The sequence below is a fragment of the Jaculus jaculus genome, chromosome 1 (genome assembly GCF_020740685.1).
Source record: "Jaculus jaculus isolate mJacJac1 chromosome 1, mJacJac1.mat.Y.cur, whole genome shotgun sequence".
Lineage (NCBI taxonomy): Eukaryota > Metazoa > Chordata > Mammalia > Rodentia > Dipodidae > Jaculus > Jaculus jaculus.
The window spans coordinates 294,065,734-294,092,412 of NC_059102.1; the positions used below are offsets into that span (position 1 = coordinate 294,065,734).

A 26,679-nucleotide genomic window follows, 5' to 3' on the forward strand; every position below is an offset into this window, starting at 1 on the left:
AGAACTTTAAAACACTCAAGTGAGAAATTACAGAAGACACAAGGAAATGAAAAGACATTCCATGTTCTTGGATTAGAAGAATCAATATTGTGAAAATGTCAATTTTACCAAAACCAATCTACACATTGAATGTAATCCCCATTAAAATTCCAATGACATTCTTCACAGAAATAGAAAAAAAATCTTAATATTCATTTGGAGGCACAAAAATCCTCAAATAGCCAAAATGATTTGGAGCAACAAAAATAAGGCTGGTGGTATCTGATTTTAAGCTATATTACAAAGCCAATGTAACAAAAACAGCATGGTATTGGCACAAAGACAGGCATGTAGATCAATGAAACAGAATAGAGGACCCAGATGTTAATCCAGGCAGCTACAGCCATCTGATTTTTGACAAAATTGCAAAAAATATTCATTGGAGAAAAGACAGCCTCTTCAACAAGTGGTGCTGGGAAAACTGGATATCTATATGTAGAAAGATAAAAATAGATTCTTGTCTTTTTCCATGCACAAGAATCAAATCCAAGTGGATCAAAGACCTTAATATCAGACCTGAAACTCTGAAATTACTCAAGAAAAAGGTAGGAGAAACCCTTTAACATATTGGCATAGGTAATGACTTTCTGAAAATAACCCCAATTACTCAGAAAATAAAACCACTATTCAACCACTGGAATCTCATGAAATTACAAAGCTTTTTTATAGCAAAGGACACTGTGAATAGAGCAAAGAGACAACCTACAGAATGAAAGAAAATCTTTGCCAGCTACACATCTAACAGGGGATTAATATTCAGAAAATACAAAGAACTCAAAACACAGAACATAAGAAATCAATAACCCAATTTAAAAATGGCTATGCACTCTGAGACTACATAGTGAGTTGCAGGTCAGCCTGGGCTAGAGTGAGACCCTACCTCGAAAAACAAACAAAAATAAATAAATAAAAGTTAAATAAAAATGGACTGTGGAACTAAATAGAGAGTTCTCATTAGATGGTATATAAACATCTAAAAAAGTGTTCTACATCCTTAGCCATAAGGGAAATGCAAATTAAAACTGCCTTGAGATTCCATCTCTCTCCTGTCAGTATGGCTACCATCAAGAAAACATGACAATAAATGTTGGCAAGTATGTGGTAAAAGGGGAACATTTCTACACCATTGGTGGGAATGTAAACTGGGAGAGCCACTGTGAAATTCACTGTAGAGGTTCTTGAGACAGCTAAAAATAGATTTACCATATGATCCAGCTATAGCACTCTTAGGCATATATCCTAATGACTTTTCTCACTACCTTAGAGATACTTACACAACCATGTTTATTGCTGCTCTATTCACAATAGCTAGGAAATGGAACAAGCCTAGATATCCATCCACAGATGAATAGATAATAAAGATGTGGTGTATTTACACAATGGAGTTGTATTCAGTGGTAAAGAAAAATGAAATTAAGAAATTCGCAGGGAAATGGATGGATCTGGAAAGGATTATACTAAGTGAGGTAACGCAGGCCCAGAAAGCCAAATGTTACATGTTCTCTCTCATATGTGGATCCTAACAACAAATGTATAGACTTATGTGTGATCTGGAACCAAAAATCAGTAGCAGAGGCCCATAAGCTAGAAAAAGGCTATAAGGGAGGGAGAAGAGGACTTTAGGGGATGGTATTATATATATATGTAAGTAGAAGAACAGATTACAGAGAGAGGAAAGGCATAAGCTAGGTCAGGGGAATAGAGTGTATAAAATAAAGGTTGGAGGGAGGGTCAAACAAAATTCAAGGTATTCTGGATAAGACATATGAAAATCTACTTTCTTGAATAATGGCACATCCAGAAGTCATAGATTGTTACTAGAAAATTTTCAGTGCCAGGGATGGGATACCTTCCAGTGAGCTGTTGGCCAGGGAGGTCCCTGCTGCCTCCAAAAAATAATAGGCTATTGCCAAGGCCCTTGGTTTCCCGTGAGAAAGAGATGGCAAGACCCTATTGCTGAAGACTTCACATGCTTGAGCACCAAAGTCACTGAGAAATAAAGCTGGTGCTAAATTGAAACACCTTCTCCCTGTAGCCCAGCCAACTGAAAGCTGGAAAAAACTGCACTGTATGCAGCCTTATAGGAGACAGAAGTCATCAGTGGTGAAAACAGTGGACACTGGAAGCCTCAAGTTTGGCCAGGCAGGCCAAATTACTGAACGAGTGCAATAGCAGCATGTCTGCTCTGGGGAAAACCATACAGTTCTCTAATTGGACTGAAGACCCACTCTATGGGAGGGAATATATGCCTGGTACTGAAAACCTAATCAAAAGCCTATGTCAGGGGAGGTCATGAGCATTAGGGGCATAAAGCCTGATTTTGCCTGGACAAATGCATATATTACTTTCACCAAATTTCCCTGAAAGCACTACACTTAATGTTCATATTCATATATTAATGCTAATCTCACTTCTAGTTAGAGAAGCTTTTCTTTTCAGATGGCGATGACCACTGGAATGACCAAAAAGGCAACATAGTGCTGAGAAGAAGGGATGGAGGAGTGTCCAGCACTGAAACATCTCTATCACATCCTCCAAGGCTCAGGATCCATTGCAGAAAAGGTAGCGGAAAGAATGTAAGAGCCAAAGGAAGGGTACCACTCCTTACATACAACTGTCCAGACAGAATTTGGTGTAGATATACAAGACCTCTCAGTGCCTAGCAATTCCTACACAAGACCCTCACAACAGGAGAAAAAGATGATGACATCAAATTAAAAGAGAGACTAATGGAGAGAGGGAAGGAATATGACACAGAGCAGAGTTATGAAGGGGAAAGCAGGGGAGGGGAATACCACGGTTTGTTGTTTACATATATAAATCCATCCTCCACTGGGACTGGGGAGATGGATCAATGAATAAAGCACTTGCCATGTAAATACTAGATACTTAAGTTGGAGTCCCCAGACCTCCATAAAAAGCCAGAAGCTGTGGTAGGTGTCTATAATCCCCATGTGGCCCATGAGAGGTAAAATGGGAGTGAATATGATCAAAATACATTCTATGCATGTATAAAATTGTCAGAAATTAAAAAGAAATAAAGGTTTAAAAACAGCCACGGTGGGCTTCTAAAATCCCAACACACTAGTGCTGACTGTGACATGGGAGGCAGAGACAGGAGCATTCTCCAGAAGCAAAGAGTAGCAGAAAGTCCAGAGTGAGACACCCTGACTGAAACGAAGTAGACTGGTAAGGACTGGCCTGGGAGTTGTCCTCTGACCTCCACATATGGATGCCCTCCTTCCTCACGATCTTTCTCTCTCTCTCACACATAAGTAAATAATATTTTAGAGATAACAAGGCAAAAACTATAGGCCAATATAACTAATGAACATGATAAAAGACTGCTCAATAAAATACTAGCAAAGCAACTGAGCATAGTGGTGCATAGCTATAATCCCAGCCCATGGGAAGTAGAGGCAAGAGGATCTGTTCAAGGACAGTCTTGGCTACACTGCAAGTTTTAAGCCATCCCGTGTGACAGGAGACCCTGTCTGAAAATGCACAAACACACAGCCAGGAATGGTGGCACACACTTTCAATCCCAGCACTCAGGACGCAGGGATAGGAGGATTGCTGTGAGTTTGAGGCCACCCTGAGACTACATAGTGAATTCCAGGTCAGCCTGGGCTACAGCAATACCCTACCTAGAAACACACACACACAATCTAAATAATTATATATTTTGACCAAGTGGAATTATCCCTGGGAGGCAAGGTGTGGTGGTCTGAATATAACTGTACGTCCCCCATCCACCATAGCTTCAGGGATTGTTTAGTAAGATTAAGCTTGCAACTAAACTTCAGCAGCCTGGGACGGATCTGTCAATCCAGCCCAGTCCAGCCCTAAGGTGTGGAAAGAGTCGCTCTGAGCTCTGGCTGTGCTCACTGGTGGTGTTTTTGCTTCCTCTGATATGATGCATGCTGGACTGAGCTGGCTTTTACTGGCATGATGAAGCTTCCCCTGGATTTGGTAAGCCTGAAATGAATCCCTTCCTCCCATAAGATGCTTCTGGCCGGGTGTTTGTCCCAGCAACAAGAAAGTAACTGTGTAACCCAAGACAAGTTAAATGCATGAACAGAGAGAAGAATAGAAAACCTATGATCATCTCAGTGGATATAGAGAAGACACAACTTTCAATGTTCTTTCTAAAAACCCAACAAAATAAATACGGAAGTAAATTTCCTTAATACAATACAGGGTATTTGTGAAAAGCCCACAACAAACTTAATAATCTATAGGGGAAACTAAGTTTCTCTTCTAAGATTCAGGACAAGGCAACAGTGCCCACTCCAGCCACTTCTCATCAACACAGTACTAGAAGTGCTAGCTAACAAGGAAAAGAAACAAAAGGCATCCAAATTGGAAATAAATAAATAAAATCACTTGTGTTTGTAGGTGACATGACCCCATGAAGAAAAATTTCATGATTCCAACAAATGTAACAAGGGTGCAAGACACAAAGTCAATCTAAACGATTTTTCTCGAAAATTTTTTCTTAAGAATCAGATGCAGGGCTGGAGACATGGCTTAGTGGTTAAATGCTTGTCTGTGAAGCCTAAGGACCCCAGTTCAAGGCTCTATTCCCCAGGACCCATGTTAGCCAGATGCACAAGGGGACTCATGCATCTGAAGTTCATTTGCAGTGGCTGGAGGCCCTGGCGCGCCCATTCTCTCTCTCTCCTTCTCCTTCTCCTTTTCTCTCTCTCTCTCTCTCCTTCTTTCTCTCTCTGTCACTCTCAAATAAATAAAAATTTAAAAAAATTTTAAAAAGAATCAGATTCAGGCTGGGAAAATTGCTTAGTGGTTAAGGCATTTGTCTGTGAAGTCTAAGGACCCCAGTTCAATTCCCCAAGACCCATTTAAGCCAGATGTACAAGGGGGTGCATGTGTCTAGAGTTTCTTTGCAGTGGTTGGAGGCTCTGGCGTGCCCATTCTCTCTTTCTCTCTGCCTCTCCCCCACCCTCTTTCTCTCAAATAAATAAGTAAATAAATAAAATAAAGGCATGAGCCACCATTCTTGCCTTAAAAAAATAAAAAGAATAAGATGCAGCAACTGGCCAGATGGTTCAGTGGATAAAGCACTATGTAGCTCTAAGTACCCAAGTTTAGAGCCCCAGACCCCACATAAAAGCTGGAAGCTTCTGCAGTCTAATGCAATTGTGACGTAAACAGAGGCAGAAACAAGAAGTTTCTGAAAGCTGGTGAAACAGCTGACCTGGTGAATGGAACAGTGAACAATGAGGCTGCCTCAAAGAAGGTGGAAAGGAAGGACCAACCCAAAAATTGTTCTCTCTCTCATGCGCGCGCGTACACACACACACACACACACACACACACACACACCATAAATAAATACTTTTTTAAAAAATCTGTTGTAGGGCTTGGGTTGTAAGCTCAGTTGGCAGAATGTTTGTCTAGCATGCATAACGCCCTGTATTTGGTCCCAGAATCCCATAAAACCAGGCATGAGATGCTCTGTAATTCCAGCCCTTGGGAGGTGGAACCACAAAGATGAGAAGTTCAGTGTTATCCTCAGGTAGCAAGTTGGAGGCCAGCATTAGATTCACAAGATCCGTCTCAAAAAAATAACAACAAAAAATTTTTAATAAAAGTAAATATTCGGAATTACCATTCTTTCCATATATTTTGTTTAACTACAAGTGTGGGGAACAAGGAGAGCAACAGTGATTCTCTATGGTAATTGCCTTTGTACATATTTTCAACAAGCAACACACATAGTTTTTAATCCTTGTCCTTTTTCTAAGCTATTCTATTCCTACAGTGACAATTCTTTGTTCCATTGATATATGCATAATGACAGGCACATAGGCCAATAAAACAGAGCAGAGAACCTAGAATAAACTTGAACCTATATGGTCAAATGATTTTCAATAAGGGTGCTAAAACTACATGACAGAGGAAGGCCTGTCCAACGAATGTGGTATTAAGAGGGTCTAAAGTTTCCTGCTTGGGGTTGTACTGCCACCCTGTGGCTGTTTGTTTATGACTTCAACTTTAAAAAATAGTTTTATTTTATTTTATACTGTAAGATAAGGTCTCACACAGTCCAGGGATGGCCTCAAACTTGCTATGCAGTCAAGGATGACCTTTAACTAACATCCGTTCCTCCTACCTCCACCTGCAAACTGCTGGCATGCAGACTGTCTGACCATGCTGAGCCATCTTGCGCTTGTCTCGTCTCCTCTCTGCACTTGTCCCGTCCAATCATTCCCATCCAATTACATGCTGACCTCGGGAAATCCGCGGAACCCTCTGCCCTTCTTGATTTCATGCTTGCTTTTTAACTGTGGCTTCTATTTGCAGGTAGCTTGCTCCTGACACATAAATTTGAGCATCGTTATTCGAAGTGACAAGCAAGCTGCAGTGTGGGCAATGAATTCTGTATTAAGCACGGCGTGTTCAACTAAAAGTTAATAATTCTAGCGCTAAAGTCTAAATTACTTTGCTTCTTGCCACCAGAGAGAACACCACTTCCTCTGCAGTCATTAGCAAGGCACAAGCCATCTTGGCTACATCCCTAAGTGGGCTGCCAGAACAGGTGTAGAGCGTTAAACCGAGTAAGACCTTTTTTAAACATAGATAATTTGAGGATAGTTTGGCCTCTGTAAATTTTGTTCATTATAATTTCATAATACTTTTATGTAGAGCATATAAATAGGTCATTGAAACAAAGATTAAACAGGGCAACTTACCTAAGAAAACAACATGGGTAGTTAAGGCATTTGCCTGCAAAGCCAAAGAACCCAGGTTTGATTTCCCCAGGATCCATGTAAGCCAGATGCACAAGGTAGCTCATGCATCTGGAGATGATTTGTAGCAGCTGGAGGCTCTGACATGCCCATTCTCATTCTCTCTCTATCTCTATCTCTATCTACCTATCTGCCCCTTTTTCTCTCCCTCTCACACACATAAATAAAATATTTAAAAAAAAAAAAAGAATAGTCTTCTGGTCAAGATGGCAGAATGAAGGCCCCGCCACTGTAATGGGGAAGGAAACCAGAGGAACCCCACAATGCACCATTCTCAAAAACTTAAAGATGGCAGAGAATACCAAGGAGATGCAAGATCAGCCAGTACAAGAAAAAATGGCTGACTGTCCACCACAAGATGTCCCACGCCCAACCCAACACTCGGCCCCCAGGAGACACTGCAGAGGAAGCATCAACACAAACACTCCCCTCGGTTCCAGCTCAGCAACCAGCGCCAGGGAGATGGCGACAGACCACAAGGCCCATCAAAACCTCCCAAAAGGGCTGGAGGGATAGCTTAGTGGTTGAGGCGCTTGCCTGGAAAGCCACAGGACCCAGGTTCAATTCCACAAGACCCACGTAAGCTAGATATACAAGGTGGCACATGTGTCTGGAATTCGTTTGGAGGCCCTGGCACACTCATTCTCTCTCTCTCTCTCTCTCTCTCTCTCTCCCTCTCATAAATAAATAAATAAGTAAATATAAGATAAGATAAAATAATTTTAAAAATCCATCAAAGCAGAAACCCAGAGGCCACAGAAAAATCAACACTAAATCAGATTGCTAACAGGCCCACCAGTGCTCAGGGAACATTGCAGAAGACAGAACAGAAAGACTGTAAGAGCCATAGAGTGGGTAGAAATGTCCTGAGGCACAGAAGACCCCATAGAATGAGGCCTCCATGACCCATAGTGAATACCAACAACCCCATGGAGGAGGGCCCTCAAGGGAAGTGGAGCAGGGATATAAGGCAGGAATTAGGGGATCTAGAGTTTAACCTTTTATACAATAAAAATAATAATAATTAATAAATAAATAAAAAGAAAACAAGAACAGAGTCTCTTGCAGAAGCTAAATGTTTTTTCCCTTTAGGTAAATTTCCACTTAGCAATTAGAACTCTTATCAGGAACTGCATTCAAGGATCCTTGTTTCTTTGGAAAAACAAAATTCAATTTTAAAATTCATTCTGTAGCCTAAGCAAGCTTGAACAGAAAAAATAAGGTTGGCAGTATCACCATACCTGATTTTAAGACATATTACAGAGTCACGGTACAACACAAAAACAGACAGACACCTAGATCAGTGAAACAGGGGACCCAGATGTAAACAAGGCAGCCATCTGATTTTTGACAAAAATGCCAAAAATATTTACTGGAGAAAAGGCAGCCTCTTTAACAAATGGTGATGGGGAAACTGGATATCTGTAGAGGATAAAAAGAGATCCTTATCTCTCTCCATGCACAAGAATGAAGTCCAAATGATCAAAAACTTTAACATTAGACCTGAAACTCTGAAACTGCTAGAGGAAAAAGTAAGAGGAAACCCTTCAACATATTGGGATAGGCAAGGACTTTCTGAATATAACCCCAGACACTCAGGGAGTAAAACCACTAATCAGCCATTGGGTGAAATTAAAAAGCTTTTGTACCGCAAAGGACACTGTAAATACAGCAAAGAGGCAATCTATAGAATGGGGAAAAAAAATCTTTGTTAGCTATACATCTGACAGAGGATTGATATCCAGGATATAAAAAGAACCCCAAAAATTATATCAATAACCTAACCATCCACCTAACGGCAATGGAAAAGCAAGAAGAATCCAACCCAAAAAGCTCCAGACAGAAATAAATAATTAACATAAGAGCAGAAATTAATGAATTGGAAAATAAGAAAACAATTAAGAAAATTGATGAAACAAAGAGCTGGTTCTTTGAAAAAATAAACAAGATTGACAAACCCCTGGCCAATTTGATCAAGTAAATAAAAGAGACACTTCAAATTAACAAAATTAGAAATGAGAAAGGAGAGATCAAACAGACATAAGTGAAATTGGGAGACTCATCAGGACTTATTTCAAAAACTTCTACTCCATAAAAGTGGATAATATGGAGAAAATGGATAAATTCCTGGACACACATCATCTACCAAAGCAAAATTCACAGCAGATTAATCTCCTAAACAAACCAATCACACTCATAGAGATTGAAAAGGTAATAAAAATCACCCCAAAAAGAAAAGTCCAGGACCAGATGGCTTCTCTGCTGAATTCTACCAAACCTTCATGGAAGAACTGAAACGAATTTTTCTCAAACTGTGCCACACAATCGGAGAGCAGGGAAAGCTCCCCAACTCCTTCTATGAAGCTACTATCACCCTAATTCCAAAACCAGGCAGAGATGCCACAAGAAAAGAAAACTACAGGCCTATTTTCCTGATGAACTTAGACACAAAGATCCCAAACAAAATCCTCGCAAACTGAATCCAACAACACATCAAAAGCCTTATCCACCTTGATCAAGTGGGCTTCATCCCAGGAACACAGGGGTGGTTCAACATATGGAAATCTGTCAATGTAATACACCACATAAACAAGGTTAAACACAAAAACATAATCATTTTGATGGATGAGGAAAAGGCTTTTGACAAAATACAACATCACTTCATGATCAAAACAATGGAGAGAATTGGCATGGTTGGTTTATATCTCAACATAATAAAGGCTATATATAAAGCTCCTAAAGCCCAAATAATACTTAATGGAGAGAAACTAAAGGAATTCCCATTGAGATCAGGAACAAGACAGGGGTGTCCACTCTCACTTCAACTCTTCAATATAGTACTGGAAGCCCTAGCTCAAGCAATAAGACAGGAGAAAGAAATAAAGGGGATACAATTTGGAAAGGAAGAAGTTAAGTTAGCTCTATTTGAAGACAACATGATTATATACCTAAGAAACCTGAGAGCCTCCTTCCCCAAAACTCTTAAAGGTGATTAACTCCTCAGCAAAGTAGCAGGATAAAAAATCAATGCACAAAAATCAGTAGCCTTTCTATATGCAAATGACAAAGATACAGAGAAAGAAATAAGTGACAGTGTCCTATTTTCAATAACAACAGCAAGAACAAAAATACCCTGGAATAATATTAACCAAGGAAGTGAAAGATCTATACAATGAAAACATAAAAACACTCAAAAAAGAAACTGAGGAGGACTTGAGAAAAAGGAAAGACCTCTCATGCTCCTGGATAGGCAGAATTAACATTGTGAAAATAGCAATCCTACCAGAGGCAATATACAGATTTAATGCAATACCAATCAAAATCCCAACATTGTTCTTCACAGAGATAGAAAAAATGATCTCAAAATTCATATGGAAAGGCAGAAGGCCTAGGATATCCAAGCATATCCTCAGCAAAAGAAACACTTCTGGAGGCATCACCATACCTGATCTAAAGCTATATTACAAAGTCATAGTAATAAAAACAGCATGGTACTGGCATAAAAACAGGAGTATAGTCCAATGGAATAGAATCAAGGACCCAGACTTTGGGTCAAGTAACTACAGCTACTTGGTATTTGACAAAGGCCCTAACAATATTGGCTGGAAAAAAAAGACACATTTTCAACAAATGGTGCTGGACAAACTGGATAACCATATGCAGGAAATTGAAACTTGATCCACATATCTCACCATGCACAACAATCAAGTCCAAATGGATCACAGACCTCAATATAAGACCAGAAACTCAGTTACTACTGGAAGAAAATATAGGAGGAACTTTCCCTGATATAAGAATGGGAAAAGACTTCCTAAACAAAACCCCAGTAGCACAGGCTCTTAAACAATCACTCAACCAATGGGATCACATGAAGCTGAAAAGTTTCTTCACAAACATACAATAAGCAGAGGCAATAGATTACCCACAGAATGGGAGAAAATATTTTCTGAATATCCAACAGACAGAGGAATAATCTCTAGAATCTACAAAGAACTCAAAAACCTAAACAATAAGAAGTCAAACAACCCACTCACAAAATGGAGCAAAGAACTGGACAGGCAGTTCACAGAGGAAGAAATACAAATGGCAAACATACACTTAAGAAAATGTTCATCATCCCTAATCATCAGGGAAATGCAAATTAAAACAACTATGACTCTACCTTACCCCAGGATAGCAAACATTAAAAAATTAAATGAAAATAAATGCTGGTGAGAATGTGGAGAAATAGGAACCCTCATCCACTGTTGGTAGGAATGTAAGATGGTACAACCACTTTGGAAAGCAATATGGAGACTCCTAAAAAAGTTGACCATAGAGTTACCAACAGACCCAGTTTTTCCCTTACTGGGCATGTACCATAAAAGCTCCATGTCTCAGTTCAGAGAGATTTTCTCAACCATGTTTATAGCTGCTCAATTCATAATAGCTAAGAGCTAGAATAAACCCAGATGTCCATCATTAGATGAATGGATAACTAAGATGTGGTATATCTACATGATGTAATTCTACACAGCAGTAAGGAAAAATGACACAATGAAATTTGAAGAAAAATGGTCGAACCTGGAACAGATCATTTTCAGCAAACTTACCCAATCACAGAAAGATAATCACCACATACTCTCACTCATCAATACCTCCTAACCTGAATCTACCTGAGATGCTGACATACCTAGAAAGCATTTCAAGGACTGGACAATGGGGGGGGGGGGAGGATAAGGAAGGGGATGGGGTACACTAAACTGGGCCCAAACGGCAATGGTACCATAAAATTGTACATCCTAAAAGACAGACGACATGGTTCAACCTTCACCAGGCCCTTAGAGGGAACACCTGAGTCACAAGGCACTGGAAAGGGTACATTGAAGACTGACCTTAATCTTCTCCCATTTCTTTCTTTCTCTCTCTCTCCCTCCCTCTCTCCCTCTTCCCTCTCTTCTATCTCTTTCATATTACTTATCTTTTTCTTCCTTCTCTTCTTGGGTGCTGACCTGTAACTCCCAGTACTAGCATGTGGCTATCATCCACAATGAGCTGTTGGTCAGAGAGACCTACAAGGTTTCCCAAAAAAAGACAGATTTCTGTCAGAGTACTTGATGACCCACCAAAGGTTAGTGGTAAGACCCTACTGCTGAAAACACCATATATTGTTGGCACGTAATATGGAGTGACATGGCTGCAAGCTGGAAGAGTCAGTCCCCATCCAGCATGTCTAGTGCTAGAAGGTTCTACATGAGTGACTGGGGGAAAATGGCCAACATCTGTCCGAGCAACTCATGATCTAAGTTACTTAGCAGCAAACAGCCTGACATGATGCTCACACAAGTGCAATAGTGGCGCATATCCATGGTGTCATCCTTGGCTACATAGTGCAAATTTTCTCAGCCAACCTGGAACACATGAGGTCCTGCCCCACAAACAAACAAACAAGTGAAAAAAGGAATTCTGTGCAAACTAAATGGAACTTTGCAAAGCCAACCTTCTTGGAGTTTTCCTACATCTAGCAGACTTTGAAAAATATTAGCCACTACATAAAAAAGTCAACTCGAAATGGATCAGACACTTAAATATAAGACACCAAAGTATGAAACACCTAGAAGAAAACCTAAGAAAAACACCTGAAGACATTAGTCTGGACAAAGATTGTTTTTGAGTGAAAACCCAAATACTGGGGCAACAAAGGTTAAAAAAAAAAAAAAAAGGCAAATGGGAATCTATCAAACAGAAAAATATCTCCACAATGAAGAAAATAACCAAAAGAGTGGTCAGGAATGTTCCACCTGCCCATAGTAGGGACTCCTGAGCTGATCCTAGACCCCAACCCCAGGCACAGAGTAGGGTTAAGCCACCCAGGGTCCAGACGGCAGAGAAAACTAGCAAAGCCCAAGATGCATTGGTATGAAAAGAAAGCCGACTGTCTAGTATGAGACAAGTCAACTCTCTCACGCCTGCCAGGGCCCAGGAAACATTACAGAGGAAACAGCCGATTACATATGATTCTGCTCTCACTGATACTGAGATCCACCTCTAGAGAGATGGCAAAAGATGCTTAAGAGACTCGAAATTCATCAAAGCATAAAATCAGAGATTGCTGAGAGACCAACAGTAAAGGAGGCTTACAAGAGGACTCAGGAAACATTGCAGAAGAAGAGGCAGAAAAGCCACAGGTTGGGAAGGTAAAATCAGAGGCACTGTCCTCAGAGACTGACTGATACATTCATGAACCTTCAGCAAGGAGGGTCCCCAGTGGAGTGGGGGCAGGGGATACAGGCCATAAGAGTCTAACCCAGTGGGAATATGACCACTTTACAATACGTTTATATATTAAGGTTCTCAATAAAAAAAGACAGTGAAGAGCCTATAGAGAGGTATAAAATATTTGTAAATTATCCACCTGGCATTAATCCAAAATGTATAAGGAACTGAACAGCGAAAAATAACAATCACCCACTTAAACATGAGCAAAATGACCTGACAAACATTTTTTAAAATAAGAAGATATGGGGCTGGAGAGATGGCTTAGCGGTTAAGCGCTTGCCTGTGAAGCCTAAGGACCCCGGTTCGAGGCTCAGTTCCCCAGGTCCCACATTAGCCAGATGCACAAGGGGGTGCACGTATCTGGAGTTCATTTGCAGAGGCTGGAAGCCCTGGTGCGCCCATTCTCTCTCTCCCTCTATCTGTCTTTCTCTCTGTGTCTGTCGCTCTCAAATAAATAAATAAATAAATAAATAAAAAAGAAGATATGCAAATGTCCAACAAGGATATGAAAAAGTGCTCAGCATCACTAACCGTCAGGAAAATGCAAATCAAAATGACGGAGAGCCACGTATAATCTTACTCCAGTTAGAATAGCTATAATGAATAAATAAATATCAAAGAGGATGTACAGAAAGAGCAACCTTCCTATACTTCTTGTGAGGATATGATTTCTATAGCCATTATTAAACACAATGGGGAGGTTCCTTGCAAAACTCAGAACTTCAGTGCCATAAGATACAGCAATCCCACCAGTGAACAGACCCAAGGAGCGAGGTCTGTGTGAGACAGCGTGACATTGCATGCTTGTTGCAGCACTCTTCTCAATAGCCAAGATGTAACACCAGCCCATGTGCCCATCAATGAATGAATGCATAGAGAAAAATACGGTATATGTACACAATGGAATTTTGTTCTTGTTTGGGGGAGAAAAGGGTCTCCTGTAGCCCAGACTGGCCTTCAGCCTGTCATATGGCCAAGACTGGCCTTGAACTTCTGATCATCCTGCTTCCACTTCCCAAGTGCTAAGATGGCACACCATTCCTGGCTCTCAATCACCACGTTCAAGTGGCTGAGGAGAGGAATGAGGGCAAAACTGAGCATGAGCACAATGGGTGGTGACTATCACTATGTCTGGTATCTGAGACAAGATACAAGACAAGGACGACAGGAGAAGGGGCCATGACTGATCCAGAGGCAAAGCTGGTCTTTTCTTAAAAATATTTTCTTGGGCTGGAGAGATGGCTTAGCGGTTAGGCGCTTGCCTGTGAAGCCTAAGGATCCCGGTTCGAGGCTCGGTTCCCCAGGTCCCACGTTAGCCAGATGCACAAGGGGGTGCACACGTCTGGAGTTCATTTGCAGTGGCTGGAAGCCCTGGCGTGCCCATTCTCTCTCTCTCCCTCTATCTGTCTTTCTTTGTGTGTCTGTCACTCTCAAATAAATAAATAAAAAATGAACAAAAAATATTTAAAAAAAAAATATTTTCTTTCTTTATTTTTGGTTTTTCGAGGTAAGGTCTCACTCTAGTCCAGGCTGACCTGGAACTCGCTATGGAGTCTCACGGTGATCCTCCTACCTCTGCCTCCTGAGTGCTGGGATTAAAGGCGTGCAGCACCACACCCGGCTTTCTTAAAAATATTTATTTTAGGGCTGGAGAGATAGCTTAGCGGTTAAGCACTTGCCTGTGAAGCCTAAGGACCTTCGTTCAAGGCTCAATTCTCCAGGACCCACGTTAGCCAGATGCACAAGGGGTGCACGTGTCCAAAGTTTGTTTGCAGTGGCCGGAGGCCCTGGCGTGCCCATTCTCTCTCTCTCTATCTATCTGCCTCTTTCTCTCTGTCTGTTGATCTCAAATAAGTAAATAGAAATAAAACAAAAAAACATATTAAAATATTTATTTTAACTTTTATTTATTTGAGAAAAAGATGGAGAAAGACAGAAAATAGGTGCAACAGGGCCTTCAGCCACTGCAAACGAACTCCAGATGCATGCACCCCCTTGTGCATCTGGCTTACATGGGTCCTGGGGAATCGAACCATCTACACAGCAGCAGGTGTCCCAGGGAGCTTTGCAGAAACTGGAAAGTGCTTCCACATAAACTCATGTTGGATCAGAGTGAGGAGTCCTCCTTGTGACTGTGGGCCTATTGGTATGAAACTTCTTTCCAAAGGTCAAGTGAGCTCCATGTCACGGAAAGGCACAGACAACAGAGCCCCCGAGTCGTGCCTACACACCACGCCTGGCATCTATTCTAGGCTAGGAGAGGGGGCTGAGGAGAACTGATTATTACAGTCACAGGGAGGAAAAAAACTCAAGACATTCACTTAAACAGATAGATATCATCCCTTTATCCAGACTGGAATATGCAGTCATGTATATTTTCATCTTCCGAACAGGTGGTTTGATATGCAAATGAAGTAGTGAGTGTCAGGACGGTATCCTAGCAGTAGCTACTTTGCAAACGTTACCATGGCACCAAGTCAACAGTGTTCTTAGAGGCAGCCACACCTCAGCAAGGTCTTTCTAACTTGGGCCAGCAAAGTTCAAATAACTCATAGGAACTGTGAAAGAGTTCCGAAGCAATTCAGAGATCCATCTATAGGGCACAAGTGCCCTTCAGAGCTACTTCAAGCAGGGCACAGAACTTAAAGGAAGGACGATGGACCAGCTCCTGTAACACCTGGAATGTGATCCAAGTCTGGAGACAAAATGATGGTAATTATAACTACTAACATTTGTTTTTAGCTCCTAACAGACTGTGCTCAGATTTTGAAGGGCAAACTCCGTTCTCCAGTTATCCCAGTGCAAACTATGCTGCAGAGGTGCTCACTAAACCTACTGGGTAAAATGAGAACAGTCCCTCCTCACAGTTAAAACCAAGAAAGGCTATGTTCCCATGGCCCTGGTGCAGGATCGCTCATGAGTAAATGTGAAAGAGTCACTCCAGGGGAGAGATGGCTTAATGGTTAAGGCATCTGCCTGCAAAGTCTAAGGACCCAGGTCCGATTCCCCAGTACTCATATAAGCCACATGCACAAGGTGGTTCATATGTCTGGAGTTCATTTGCAGTGGCTAGAGGCCCTGGTGTGCCCAATCTCTATCTATCTGCCTCTTTCTCTCTCTCAATTAAATCAAATATTTTTTTTTAAAAAAAAAGAGGGCTGGAGTTACTGCAAAGTCTAAGGACATAGGTTCGATTCTCCAAGTCCCACATAAGCCAGATGCACATGGTGGCACATGCATCTGGTGTTCATTTGCAGTGACTAGAGGCCCTGATGCATCCTTTCTCCCCTCCCCCCACCCTCTCTCGGTGGCACATGTATCTGGGGTTTGTTTGCAGTGGCTAGAGGTCCTGATGCATCCATTCTCTCTCTCTCTCTCTCATAAATAAAAGTAAAATTTTTAAATTTCAAAAAAGGAAAATATTTTTTTAAAAAGAGTCACTCCAGCAGGCTGGTGTAGGACATCTCTAATTCCTACTGCCAGCAGACCTGCACAACAGAGGGTGACATGTGTGTCCCAAGCACAACAAAGAAGAGGGGAAAGGCGAAGCAGTAGGTTCATAGGCTGATGGGGACACCAATTTTAATCCATCTGGTTAATGAACCAAAGATCCTGAGGTAGACCCTGGGCCACTTGGGTAGAAAAGAATGAAGGGGCAAGTATCAAGTTACCAAGGGCTGGAGAGATGGCTCAGTGAAAAAAGTACTTGCCATCTGTGGTGGTTTGCTTCAGGTGTCCCCCATAAACGTAGGTGTACTGAATGCTAGGTTCCCAGCTGATGGAGATTTGGGAATTAATGCTTCCTGGAGGCAGTGTACTGTTAGAGGCGGGCTTATGAGTGTTATAGACAGTTTCCCCATGTCAGGGTTTGGCACACTCTCCTGTTCCTGTTGTCCACCTTATGTGGGTCAGGGGGTGATGTCCACTCTCTGCTCATGCCATTGTTTTCTCTGCCATCATGGAGCTTCCCCTTGAGCCTGTAAGCCAAAATAAACCTCTTTTTCCCACAACTTGCTCTTGGTTGGGTGATTTCTACCAGCAGTGTGAACCTGACTGCAACAGTAAAGTGGTACCAAGGAGTGGGATTGCTGCTAGACACCTGCCTGTATGGCTTTGGCCTTTTGGAGCTGATTTTTAAGAGGAATGTGGAAGGATTTGAAACCTTAGCCTAAGAGATGTCTTGCAGTGCTGTAAGTATAGCTTGATGGACTATTCTGGACAGAGTTGAAAGACCTGAATGCAGTAAGAACTATGAACTATGAGGTTTGGTTTATGAGGGTGAGAAAGAGCTTTGCTTGGACTGGGCTAGCAGTTTGTGTGAGGCTTGCAGTTGTGTCTGTGTCCTGAGAAGTTGTGCATGGTTGCTCTGCGTAGAAATGGAATGGTATGAGCAGGGGAATATGACACAGAACGAAAAACTCTTTGGGTGAATTCTGCCCATTCTGCTGCAATTGAGAGATTACAACCTCTGAGACTGGGATAGCTGATCTGCACTGGAGCAACAGGAAGAATGTTGTACACTTTTGGAGGAGCCTAGGTGCTGTTCTTCAAAGTCTGCTTTATTCCCCCCTACCTACCTGGAATTGTAGAGTATAAGAAATGCTGGAAAGAGGGTCACTGAGTTTGCAAATGGTCATGTGTTTTGGAAATGGCCATGAGCAGTGAAGCAGGTTTGCTGGATGCCTGCATGGAGACCCCATGGGGCCATGAGGATGAACCGTGGATTGCAGTGGAGACCCAGTGGAGATGCCGGGACCACAAGATGGCTGCTAAGTAGCTGCCGGCCTAGATGAAGTTTTCCAGGACTGTGAGTAGCCTAGTTGAAGGGGCAGAATTGGAATGCCAGAGACTTGTTGCTGGCTAGAATTATCGGACTTGGAGACTTGTTACTGACTAGAGTTGTTGGACTTAGAATTTGAGTTTAATATTTGCCCTGGTTGTTGCATTGGTTGCATTGGTTGAATATTTCTTTGCTATGCCCAATGCCATCTTTTGCAGGTTCTGTGCCACCATGGGTTTTTTTAGGTTATTTTTTGGTAGTATAGCTCAGTTAAAAGATCTTGGACTATGGGGATGTTTGAACCTCATTGGGATTGATGAAAACTATGGGGACTTTTAAAGTTGGAATAAAATGCATTTTATTTTGCATCATATATGGATATGAGTTTATGGGCACCATAGGTGGAATGTGGTGGTTTGATTCAGATGTTCCCCATTAACTTAGGTGTTCTAAATGCTAGGTTTCTGGCTGATAAGAGATTTTGGAATTAACACTTCCTGGAGACAGTGTATTGTTGGGGGCGGGCTTAAGGGTTTTATAGCCAGTTTCCCCTTGCCAGTGTTTGGCACACTCTCCTGTTGCTGCTGTCCACCTTATGTTGGCCAGGGGGTGATATCCACCCTCTGTTCATGCCATTATTTTCCCTGCCATTGTGGAGCTTCCCCCTCGAGCCTGTAAGCCAAAATAAACCTCTTTTTCCCACAAGCTGCTCTGGGTTGGGTGACTTCTCCCAGCAATGCGAACCTGACTACATCATCATCCAGGTGTGACGACCTGAGTTCAAATCCCCCAGAACTCACATGAAGTGCAAGCATCTAGAATCCCAGCATTCCTACAGTGAAATGAGAGGCAGACACAGAATTTCCCACAAGCTCACAGGCCAGTAAGCCTGGTTAAATGCAGCAGTGTACAAGGGACCCTGCTTCAAACAAGATGCAAGGCAAGGAATAACACCCAAAGTTGTCCTCTGACCTCTACATGCATGCCATGGCACTCATCTGCACTCACACATACAAATGGCGCACACACATACACAATAAAAAATGAATGTTCTTGGCCGGGCGTGGTGGCGCACGCCTTTTATCCCAGCACTCAGGAGGCAGAGGTAGGGGGATTGCCGTGAGTTCGAGGCCACCCTAAAACTCCATAGTGAATTCCAGGTCAGTCTAGGCTAGAGTGAGACCCTACCTTGAAAAACCAAAAAAAAAAAAGAATGTTCTCAATACAAGTAGACTGTGATCAATGACAAATTGATACAATACACCCTCGATTCTGTAAAAGCACTAAGGGCGCAGAGGCTCCTGTCTGCTTCCCTTCACAGCAGGCTGAGAGCCCAGAAAGACCCTGGGAGAGGGGGCGGGGGATGAAGTCTTCATCAACAGAACCACAGTTGGTTGACACTGAGAAGCCAGTAAGAATGAGACTTCAGAGCTCCCTCCATTATGCAGGAAAGCCACCAATATCTCCCTAAAGACATCAATGCACCACTGCTGATTGAAACAGAAGTGGGAGAAGGTGTAGAAAGGAAGGCGTGTTCACCAAAGTAATCAGGAGTTACCATTTTTGCCTTTCTAGTAAAAGACAAAGACTTTTGCTTTCCTAAAGGGCAATTACAGTACCTTTATATATAACTCCACGCACCCCAGCTTTAAAAATAACGATGAAGAAGGCCAGGCATAGTGGCGCATGTCTTTAATCCCAGCACTCAGGAGGCAGAGGTAGGAGGATCGCCGTGAGTTCAAGGCCACCCTGAGACTACATAGTGAATTCCAGGTCAGCCTGGGCTAGAGTGAGACCTTACCTTGAAAAGCCAAATAATAATGATGATGATGATTATGATGATGAAGGCAGAGAAGGTACTGTTTTCATAACATTTATGGGACAAAAATACTGGTATATAAAAGAGAAAAATTCATCAATTTGTATCAGTTTATATTCCGATAGCTGACGGCAGGTCTGTCCCCTCTAGTCTTTTTGATCTGTGTGTAATACATAATATAGAACCATATTTTATACCCTACTTTTTTCACTTTTATTGTGCCTTAGCATTTTGTCTGCATGAGCTGAAGATGTCATTTGAGTAAAAGTCCAGACGTCATTTGTGCTACCCAGTGGTGGACTGCAATTTAGACACAACATTAAGTCAGGCTTGGTTTCAGCAAGTTTTGATAGTTTCACACTGGTGAGTGAGGCTGACAGGAGGACACAAGTGTTAGGTCCAAGAGCTGCATTCATTGCCGAAGGTTCAATCCATCGTCCCTGAGCAAAGCTACTGCAAAGACTAGCAAGCCAAGGGCAGGCACTCAGCTGGACCAGGAATATGTCCTAAACGGGAAGCCAAAGCAAAGGTCCAATCCTAGGGATGAAGCAATTTGCAGAGATTAGGGGACAGCTGCAAGCTAAAGTATGCTATGCCAGAATTGCTTCAGGGATCTTAACTGCTGGGATAATGGTGACACAAACAAGGCCAGATTTCAGCCTCGATAGAAGAGACTGAGGCTTTTAAAATATGTTCTGCTCAGGACAGGGTTAACACAGGCACTCCACAGGTTTAGCCTATCAAACACAGCCACGGGGCTGGAGAGATTGCGTAGTGACTGAGGCACTTGCCTGCAAAGCCAAAGGACCCAGGTTCAATCCCCAAGACCCATGTAAACCAGCTGTGGCTGGAGTTCATCTGCAGCAGCTAGAGGCCCTGGAGCACCCATTCTCTCTGTATCAGCATTCTCTCCCCCCCACACCACACCTTCCTCTCTCTGAAATAAATAAATAAAATATTAAACAATGAGGTGTTTGGAATGTTACAAAAAAATTTAAAAATAATAGCAGCAACTGAGCTGATGTAAACTGAGAGAACAGAAGATGATTAAAAGGTTTCCACATTGGAGGTAATAATAAATAACTGAGATGTGAATAATTATATTTTGAAAGTGAAAAACTACATTCTGTTTCAGTGATCAATTTACCTCATTTGTACTTTCTGCTTTATTTGTTTCCTAGTTGGGCAAAGGTAAAAGTAAACAATAAAGCCATGAACACTGAACCGTACCTGGTGCACACCTGTAATCCCAGCTGAATACTGAACCAGACCTGGTGCACACCTGTAATCCCAGCTGAATGCTGAACCAGACCTGGTGCACACCTGTAATCCCAGCTGAATGCTGAACCAGACCTGGTGCACACCTGTAATCCCAGCTGAATGCTGAACCAGACCTGGTGCACACCTGTAATCCCAGCTGAATGCTGAACCAGACCTGGTGCACACATGTAATCCCAGCTGAATGCTGAACCAGACCTGGTGCACACCTGTAATCCCAGCTGAATGCTGAACCGGACCTGGTGCACACCTGTAATCCCAGCTGAATGCTGAACCGGACCTGGTGCACACCTGTAATCCCAGCTGAATGCTGAACCAGACCTGGTGCACACATGTAATCCCAGCTGAATGCTGAACCAGACCTGGTGCACACCTGTAATCCCAGCTGAATGCTGAACCGGACCTGGTGCACACCTGTAATCCCAGCTGAATGCTGAACCGGACCTGGTGCTCACCTGTAATCCCAGCTGAATGCTGAACCGTACCTGGTGCACACCTGTAATCCCAGCTGAATGCTGAACCAGACCTGGTGCACACCTGTAATCCCAGCTGAATGCTGAACCAGACCTGGTGCACACCTGTAATCCCAGCTGAATGCTGAACCGTACCTGGTGCACACCTGTAATCCCAGCTGAATGCTGAACCAGACCTGGTGCACACCTGTAATCCCAGCTGAATGCTGAACCAGACCTGGTGCACACCTGTAATCCCAGCTGAATGCTGAACCAGACCTGGTGCACACCTGTAATCCCAGCTGAATACTGAGCCGGACCTGGTGCGTACCTGTAATCCCAGGTGCTTGGAAGGTGAGGCAGCTACACCACAAGTCTTGGCTAGTATGAGCTCCAACAGTGAATTCAAGGGCCCTGGGCAACTTAGACCATGTCACAAAAGAAAAAGGAAAAGCACTGGGGCCAGGCACTGGGGAGACAACTCAACAGGTAAGGCTGCTTGCTGCCCAAGCATGAGGACCTGAATTCAATTTCAAGAACCCTCATAAGGTCGGACCTGGCCTCACATGCCTGCAACCTCAGTGCTGAGTGCAGCAGAGACAGGAGATGCACTAGGGCTCCCTGGGCAGACAGTCCACTGGGAAAAAAGGGGAGCTCCAGGTTCAGTGAGAGATTCTTGTCTCAAGGAAATAAGGCAGAACAACAAAAGAGGACACCTGATGGCCCCCCACATGTGTACATGAGCACACACATCTGTACATACATAGGCATACACTTCACATGCACACATATACCCCCCCACACACAAACACATACAACCAAAAAAAGGAAAAGAAAAAAATCAGTGGAGGGCTGGAGAGATGGCTTAGCGGTTAAGTGCTTACCTGTGAAGCCTGAGGACCTCGGTTCAAGGCTCCATTCCCCAGGACCCACGTTAGCCAGATGCACAAGGGGGCGCATGCATCTGGAGTTCGTTTGCAGTGGCTGGAAGCCCTGGTGCACCCATTCTCTCTATATATATCTGCTTCTTTCTCTTTCTGTTTGCCCATTCTCAAATAAATAAAAATTTAAAAAAATATATCAGTGGAGCTGAGTGTGGTGGCACATAGCCACAATCCCAGCACTTGGGAGGTAGAAGCTAAGAATCAGAAGTTGTTCAAGGTTATTTTGGCTACATAACCACTTCAAGGACAGCCTGGGCTACATGAAACCCTATCTCAACACCATCCAAAAAAAAAAAAAAAACTAGAATCTAATAAAGGACAGAGAATCAAGCTCAGCAGCATTGCACTTCCATAGTAACATTATAAATCAACATTATAGGGCTGGAGAGACGGCTTAGTGGTTAAGTGCTTGCCTGTGAAGCCTAAGGACCCTGGTTCGAGGCTTGGTTCCCCAGGTCCCACGTTAGCCAGATGCACAAGGGGGCGCACGCATCTGCAGTTCGTTTGCAGTGGCTGGAGGCCCTGGCACACCCATTCTCTCTCTCTCTCCCTCTATCTGTCTTTCTCCCTGTGTCTGTCACTCTCAAATAAGTAAATTAAAAATGAACAAAAAATATAAAAAAAATCAACATTATAAATCAATCAATAGAGGAAAATATGGAGACTATTGTGCTTAATGGGAAAAGTTTCTCTGAATGCAGAAGAGAATAAAATACACAGTAAAATTTTACCACTTAAAAATGTAATTTTGGCCAGCACTCGGGAGGCAGAGGTAGGAGGATCGCCATGAGTTCGAGGCCACCCTGAGACTCCATAGTGCTTCCCAGGTCAGCCTGGGCTAGAGTGAAACCCTACCTTGGAAAAAAAAAAAAAAAAGAAAAAAGAAAAAATGTAATTTTGGTACAATTAAAATACCAGAAAAATTAGGGGCTGGAGAGATGGCTTAGCAGTTAAACCATTTGTCTGCAAGGCCAAAGGACCCAGGTTCAATACCCCAGTACCCACATAAAGCCAGATGCGCAAGATGGCACATGTGTCTGAAATTTGTTTGTGGTGGCTAGAGGCCCAGGCATACCCATTCTCTCTATCTGCCTCCCTCTCTCTCTGTCAAATAAAATAAATAAATAAAATATTTTTTAAATACCAGAAAAATTAAAAGACTCTATAGCCAGGTAAAATATTTTTTTAAGAAATGACAGAGATTCTTGAAACATAAAGAGGCTTTGAAAATCAATAAGGAAGCCAGGCATGGTGGCATACACCTTTAATCACAGCACTCAAGAGGAAGAGGTAGGAGGATTACCGTGAGTTTGAAGCCAGCCTGAGACTACAGAGTAAGTTCCATGTCAGCCTGAGCTAGAGTGAGATCCTGCTTCAAAAAAAAAACAAAAAAAGAAGAAGAAGGAGGAGGAGGAGGAGAAGAAGAAAAATCAGGGCTAGAGAAATGGCTTATGAGTTAAGCACTTGCCTATGAAGTCTTATGACCCCAGTTCAAGGCTCCATTCCCCAGGACCCGCATAAGCCAGATGCACAAGGTGGCGTATGCATCTGGAGTTTGTTTGTAGTGGATGGTGCCCTGATGTGCCCATTCTCTTTCTCTCTCTCTCTCTCTCTGTCTCACTCTCACTCTCAAATAAATAAATAAAAATAAACAACAAAAAAATCAATAAGGAAAGACCACAAATATTTCACAGAACAGTAAGTGTTTCAGACCAATAGGCATGTGAACTCTGTCCCACCTCACCAGGAACAGGGGACGTCTACAGAACAACAGCAAAAAGGTGAGGGTGCTCACTTCGCAGACTGGCAAATGGGGTGCTTGAAATCACTGGAACTCGGATACGATTAGTACATCTTCTGAGGAAACAATTTGACAATTACCCTAATACTGTGACTTACAGTAATCTATACTATAAAGAAAAGAATCAGACATGGGATAAAAGTATATATCATTTTATTTATAATATTTAAAAGATGCAAGGACCTGAATGTTATGAAGTAAAATACTAATCTGCCATAAATGTTATATTTTATGAAGAATTTTTAAAATTTTTATTTATTTACCTGAGAGAGGGACATGGCTGACTAGGAGTGCAAGCACAACCAAAAGCCTCTGCACAGTGTCACCACTGTCACCATCAGATGAGAGACCAAGAAAGAAATCATGAGCACAATGCAAAACCTGCTTATTTCTTACCACTTTCATAAAGAAGCATCATCCTGATCATCTGAGATTTATACTAAAAGTTACTTAATATTTGCTGAATCTATACTGTGTCAAGCATCTAGTGAAGCATTTATATATTTTTTAAATATTTTTCTTTTTATTTATTTGACAGAGAAAGAGAGAGAGAGAATGGGCATGCCAGGGCCTCCAGCCACTGCAAACGAACTCCAGATGCATGTGTGCCCTTGTGCATCTGGCTAACATGGGACCTGGGGAACCGAACCTTAGGCTTTGCAGGCAAATGCTTTCACCATTAAGAAATCACCCAGCCCAAAACTTTTATATTTATTCTGTCATTCAGTCCTAACCTTCTGAGGTCGGTGCTATTATCTTCACAGACAAGGAAGCTATTGTTGAGTGACTTACCAAAGGCTTCTAAGTTAGTAAGGGTAGAACCTAGATTTGAAACTAGGAGGTCTGTTTCTAGAATATGATCTGTTAACTCATTCACTCTGCTGACTTGGACTCTATGGGCAGGCAAAGTTGTATTCTGTTTTCTCCCTAGGTTTTCTCCCCACCTCCCAGTGAGCCTCAGTAAAGAAAAATCCATCTTGAATTTTGAAAGCTGTTCATATATGTCACTTTTAGACTCATGCTAGCTCCTTTAAATAAAGGTGTGGCTTAATAAGTTAATGCATTGTCTTTCGCTTGTCCAGCAATGGTTTACATGTGATTTCTCCCCCTTGTTTAGGTTTGTAGCTAGAAGACAATGAAACTAGCCATGGAGCCCTTATACGAGGAATACCTTGCCCATGGCGGCACAATAGTCAAACCATATTACTGGCTCAGCTTCTCCCTGGATTGTACTAACTGTCCCTACCATATTCGGACAGGTGAAGAAGCAAGAGTTCCACACACAGAATTTCATCAGCTATTTGGATTCCCTTACGGGCCAACATATCCTCAAACAAAACACCTTACATTTTATGAGCTGAAAACTTCCTCTGGGAACCTGGTGCAAAAGGGCCATGCTAGCAATTGCACTGGGAATCAGACCCACCCAGAATCAATGCTGTTCGAGATAAACGGCTATCTTGATTCGGTCATATCCAGTCATAGCAGCATTAGACATATTATCCTCTATTCCAACAAGTCTCCTTGTAATGAGGCAGACCACTGCTGCATCAGCAAAATGTACAACTTCCTGATGATGTATCCACATGTCACTCTTAGTATTTACTTTTCTCAGCTCTATCATACGGAGAATCAATTCCCTGCTTCAGCATGGAACCGTGAGGCTCTCCGGAGCCTGGCCAGCTTCTGGCCCCAGGTCACTGTGAGTCCAATAAGTGGTGGCATTTGGCATTCTCTCCTTGACAACTTTGTTAGTGGCATCTCAGGATCAAATGCCTTCCAGCCCATTTTAACCGGGAGAGCATTGGCTGACAGGTACAACGCATATGAAATAAACTCTATAACAGGAGTGAGACCTTACTTCGTGGACGTTCTTCCCCAGTCCCAGGAGAATCAGAACACAGATGCTCGGGCAGCTGGAGAGAACTACCTCTTAAGCAATGTCTTCCCTAAATGGTCTTTTCAAGGGACAGCTGGACAAATGGCACCCGACCTGGGTCCAGACCTCGGGCTTCCTGTTGTTTTTGTGCTGGTGCCTTACAGAGATCTTCCACCACTGCAGGTGAACAACAACCGGCCCAAACCCAAGAATGTGGTAAGGCACCTAAATATGCCACAACTGTCATCCTACAAAACCAAGAACGTCACAGAGCCTCCCATGGGAAGACCAGTGGAGATCGTTGAAATCACAGAGTGGTCAGCAAGAAGCAAGGAGGCAGATGAAAAGAAGGAATGAAAAAAGTAAAGTCTTTATTTTTGTCAGTGCATGAAACCATACAATTGTCAAAGGACTTTTAAATAGATACCAAAAATCTAGAAATTCTCTCTTAGGTCTGATTGACACTGAGTATACCGACACAACAAAAGCCAAACCTGAAAATCCTTTACTCCACCAGCTACTAAAGCTATATGAGTTTTAACATAATCCAAAATGTTGACATAAGCAACTTTATCTCTCTTATTTTGAAAGTAATACTAACAAAATGAATCCATTAGTTCTTGCTAATGTTTTGGGACAGAAAGAGGATGTCACTA

General features: G+C 42.4%; 2 protein-coding genes across 3 annotated transcripts in view; one reads left to right on the forward strand and one right to left on the reverse strand.

Moving 5' to 3' along the window:
* Rgl1 (ral guanine nucleotide dissociation stimulator like 1) overlaps nt 1–26,679 on the reverse strand; it is a 294,134-nt gene that overhangs the window by 256,541 nt on the left and 10,914 nt on the right. The gene's annotated exons all lie outside the window — the stretch shown is intronic.
* Nucleotides 15,646–26,380, forward strand: Apobec4 (apolipoprotein B mRNA editing enzyme catalytic polypeptide like 4). Its single transcript, XM_012948850.2, has 2 exons — nt 15,646–15,782; nt 25,262–26,380. Exon 2 carries the CDS (start codon nt 25,280–25,282, stop codon nt 26,378–26,380), a length of 1,101 nt encoding a protein of 366 aa, XP_012804304.2. The 5' UTR covers nt 15,646–15,782; nt 25,262–25,279.

Excerpts from the sequence above, each read along its gene's own strand:
- Apobec4 (XM_012948850.2), top strand. The coding sequence starts at position 25,280 with ATGAAACTAGCCATGGAGCCCTTATACGAGGAATACCTTGCCCATGGC.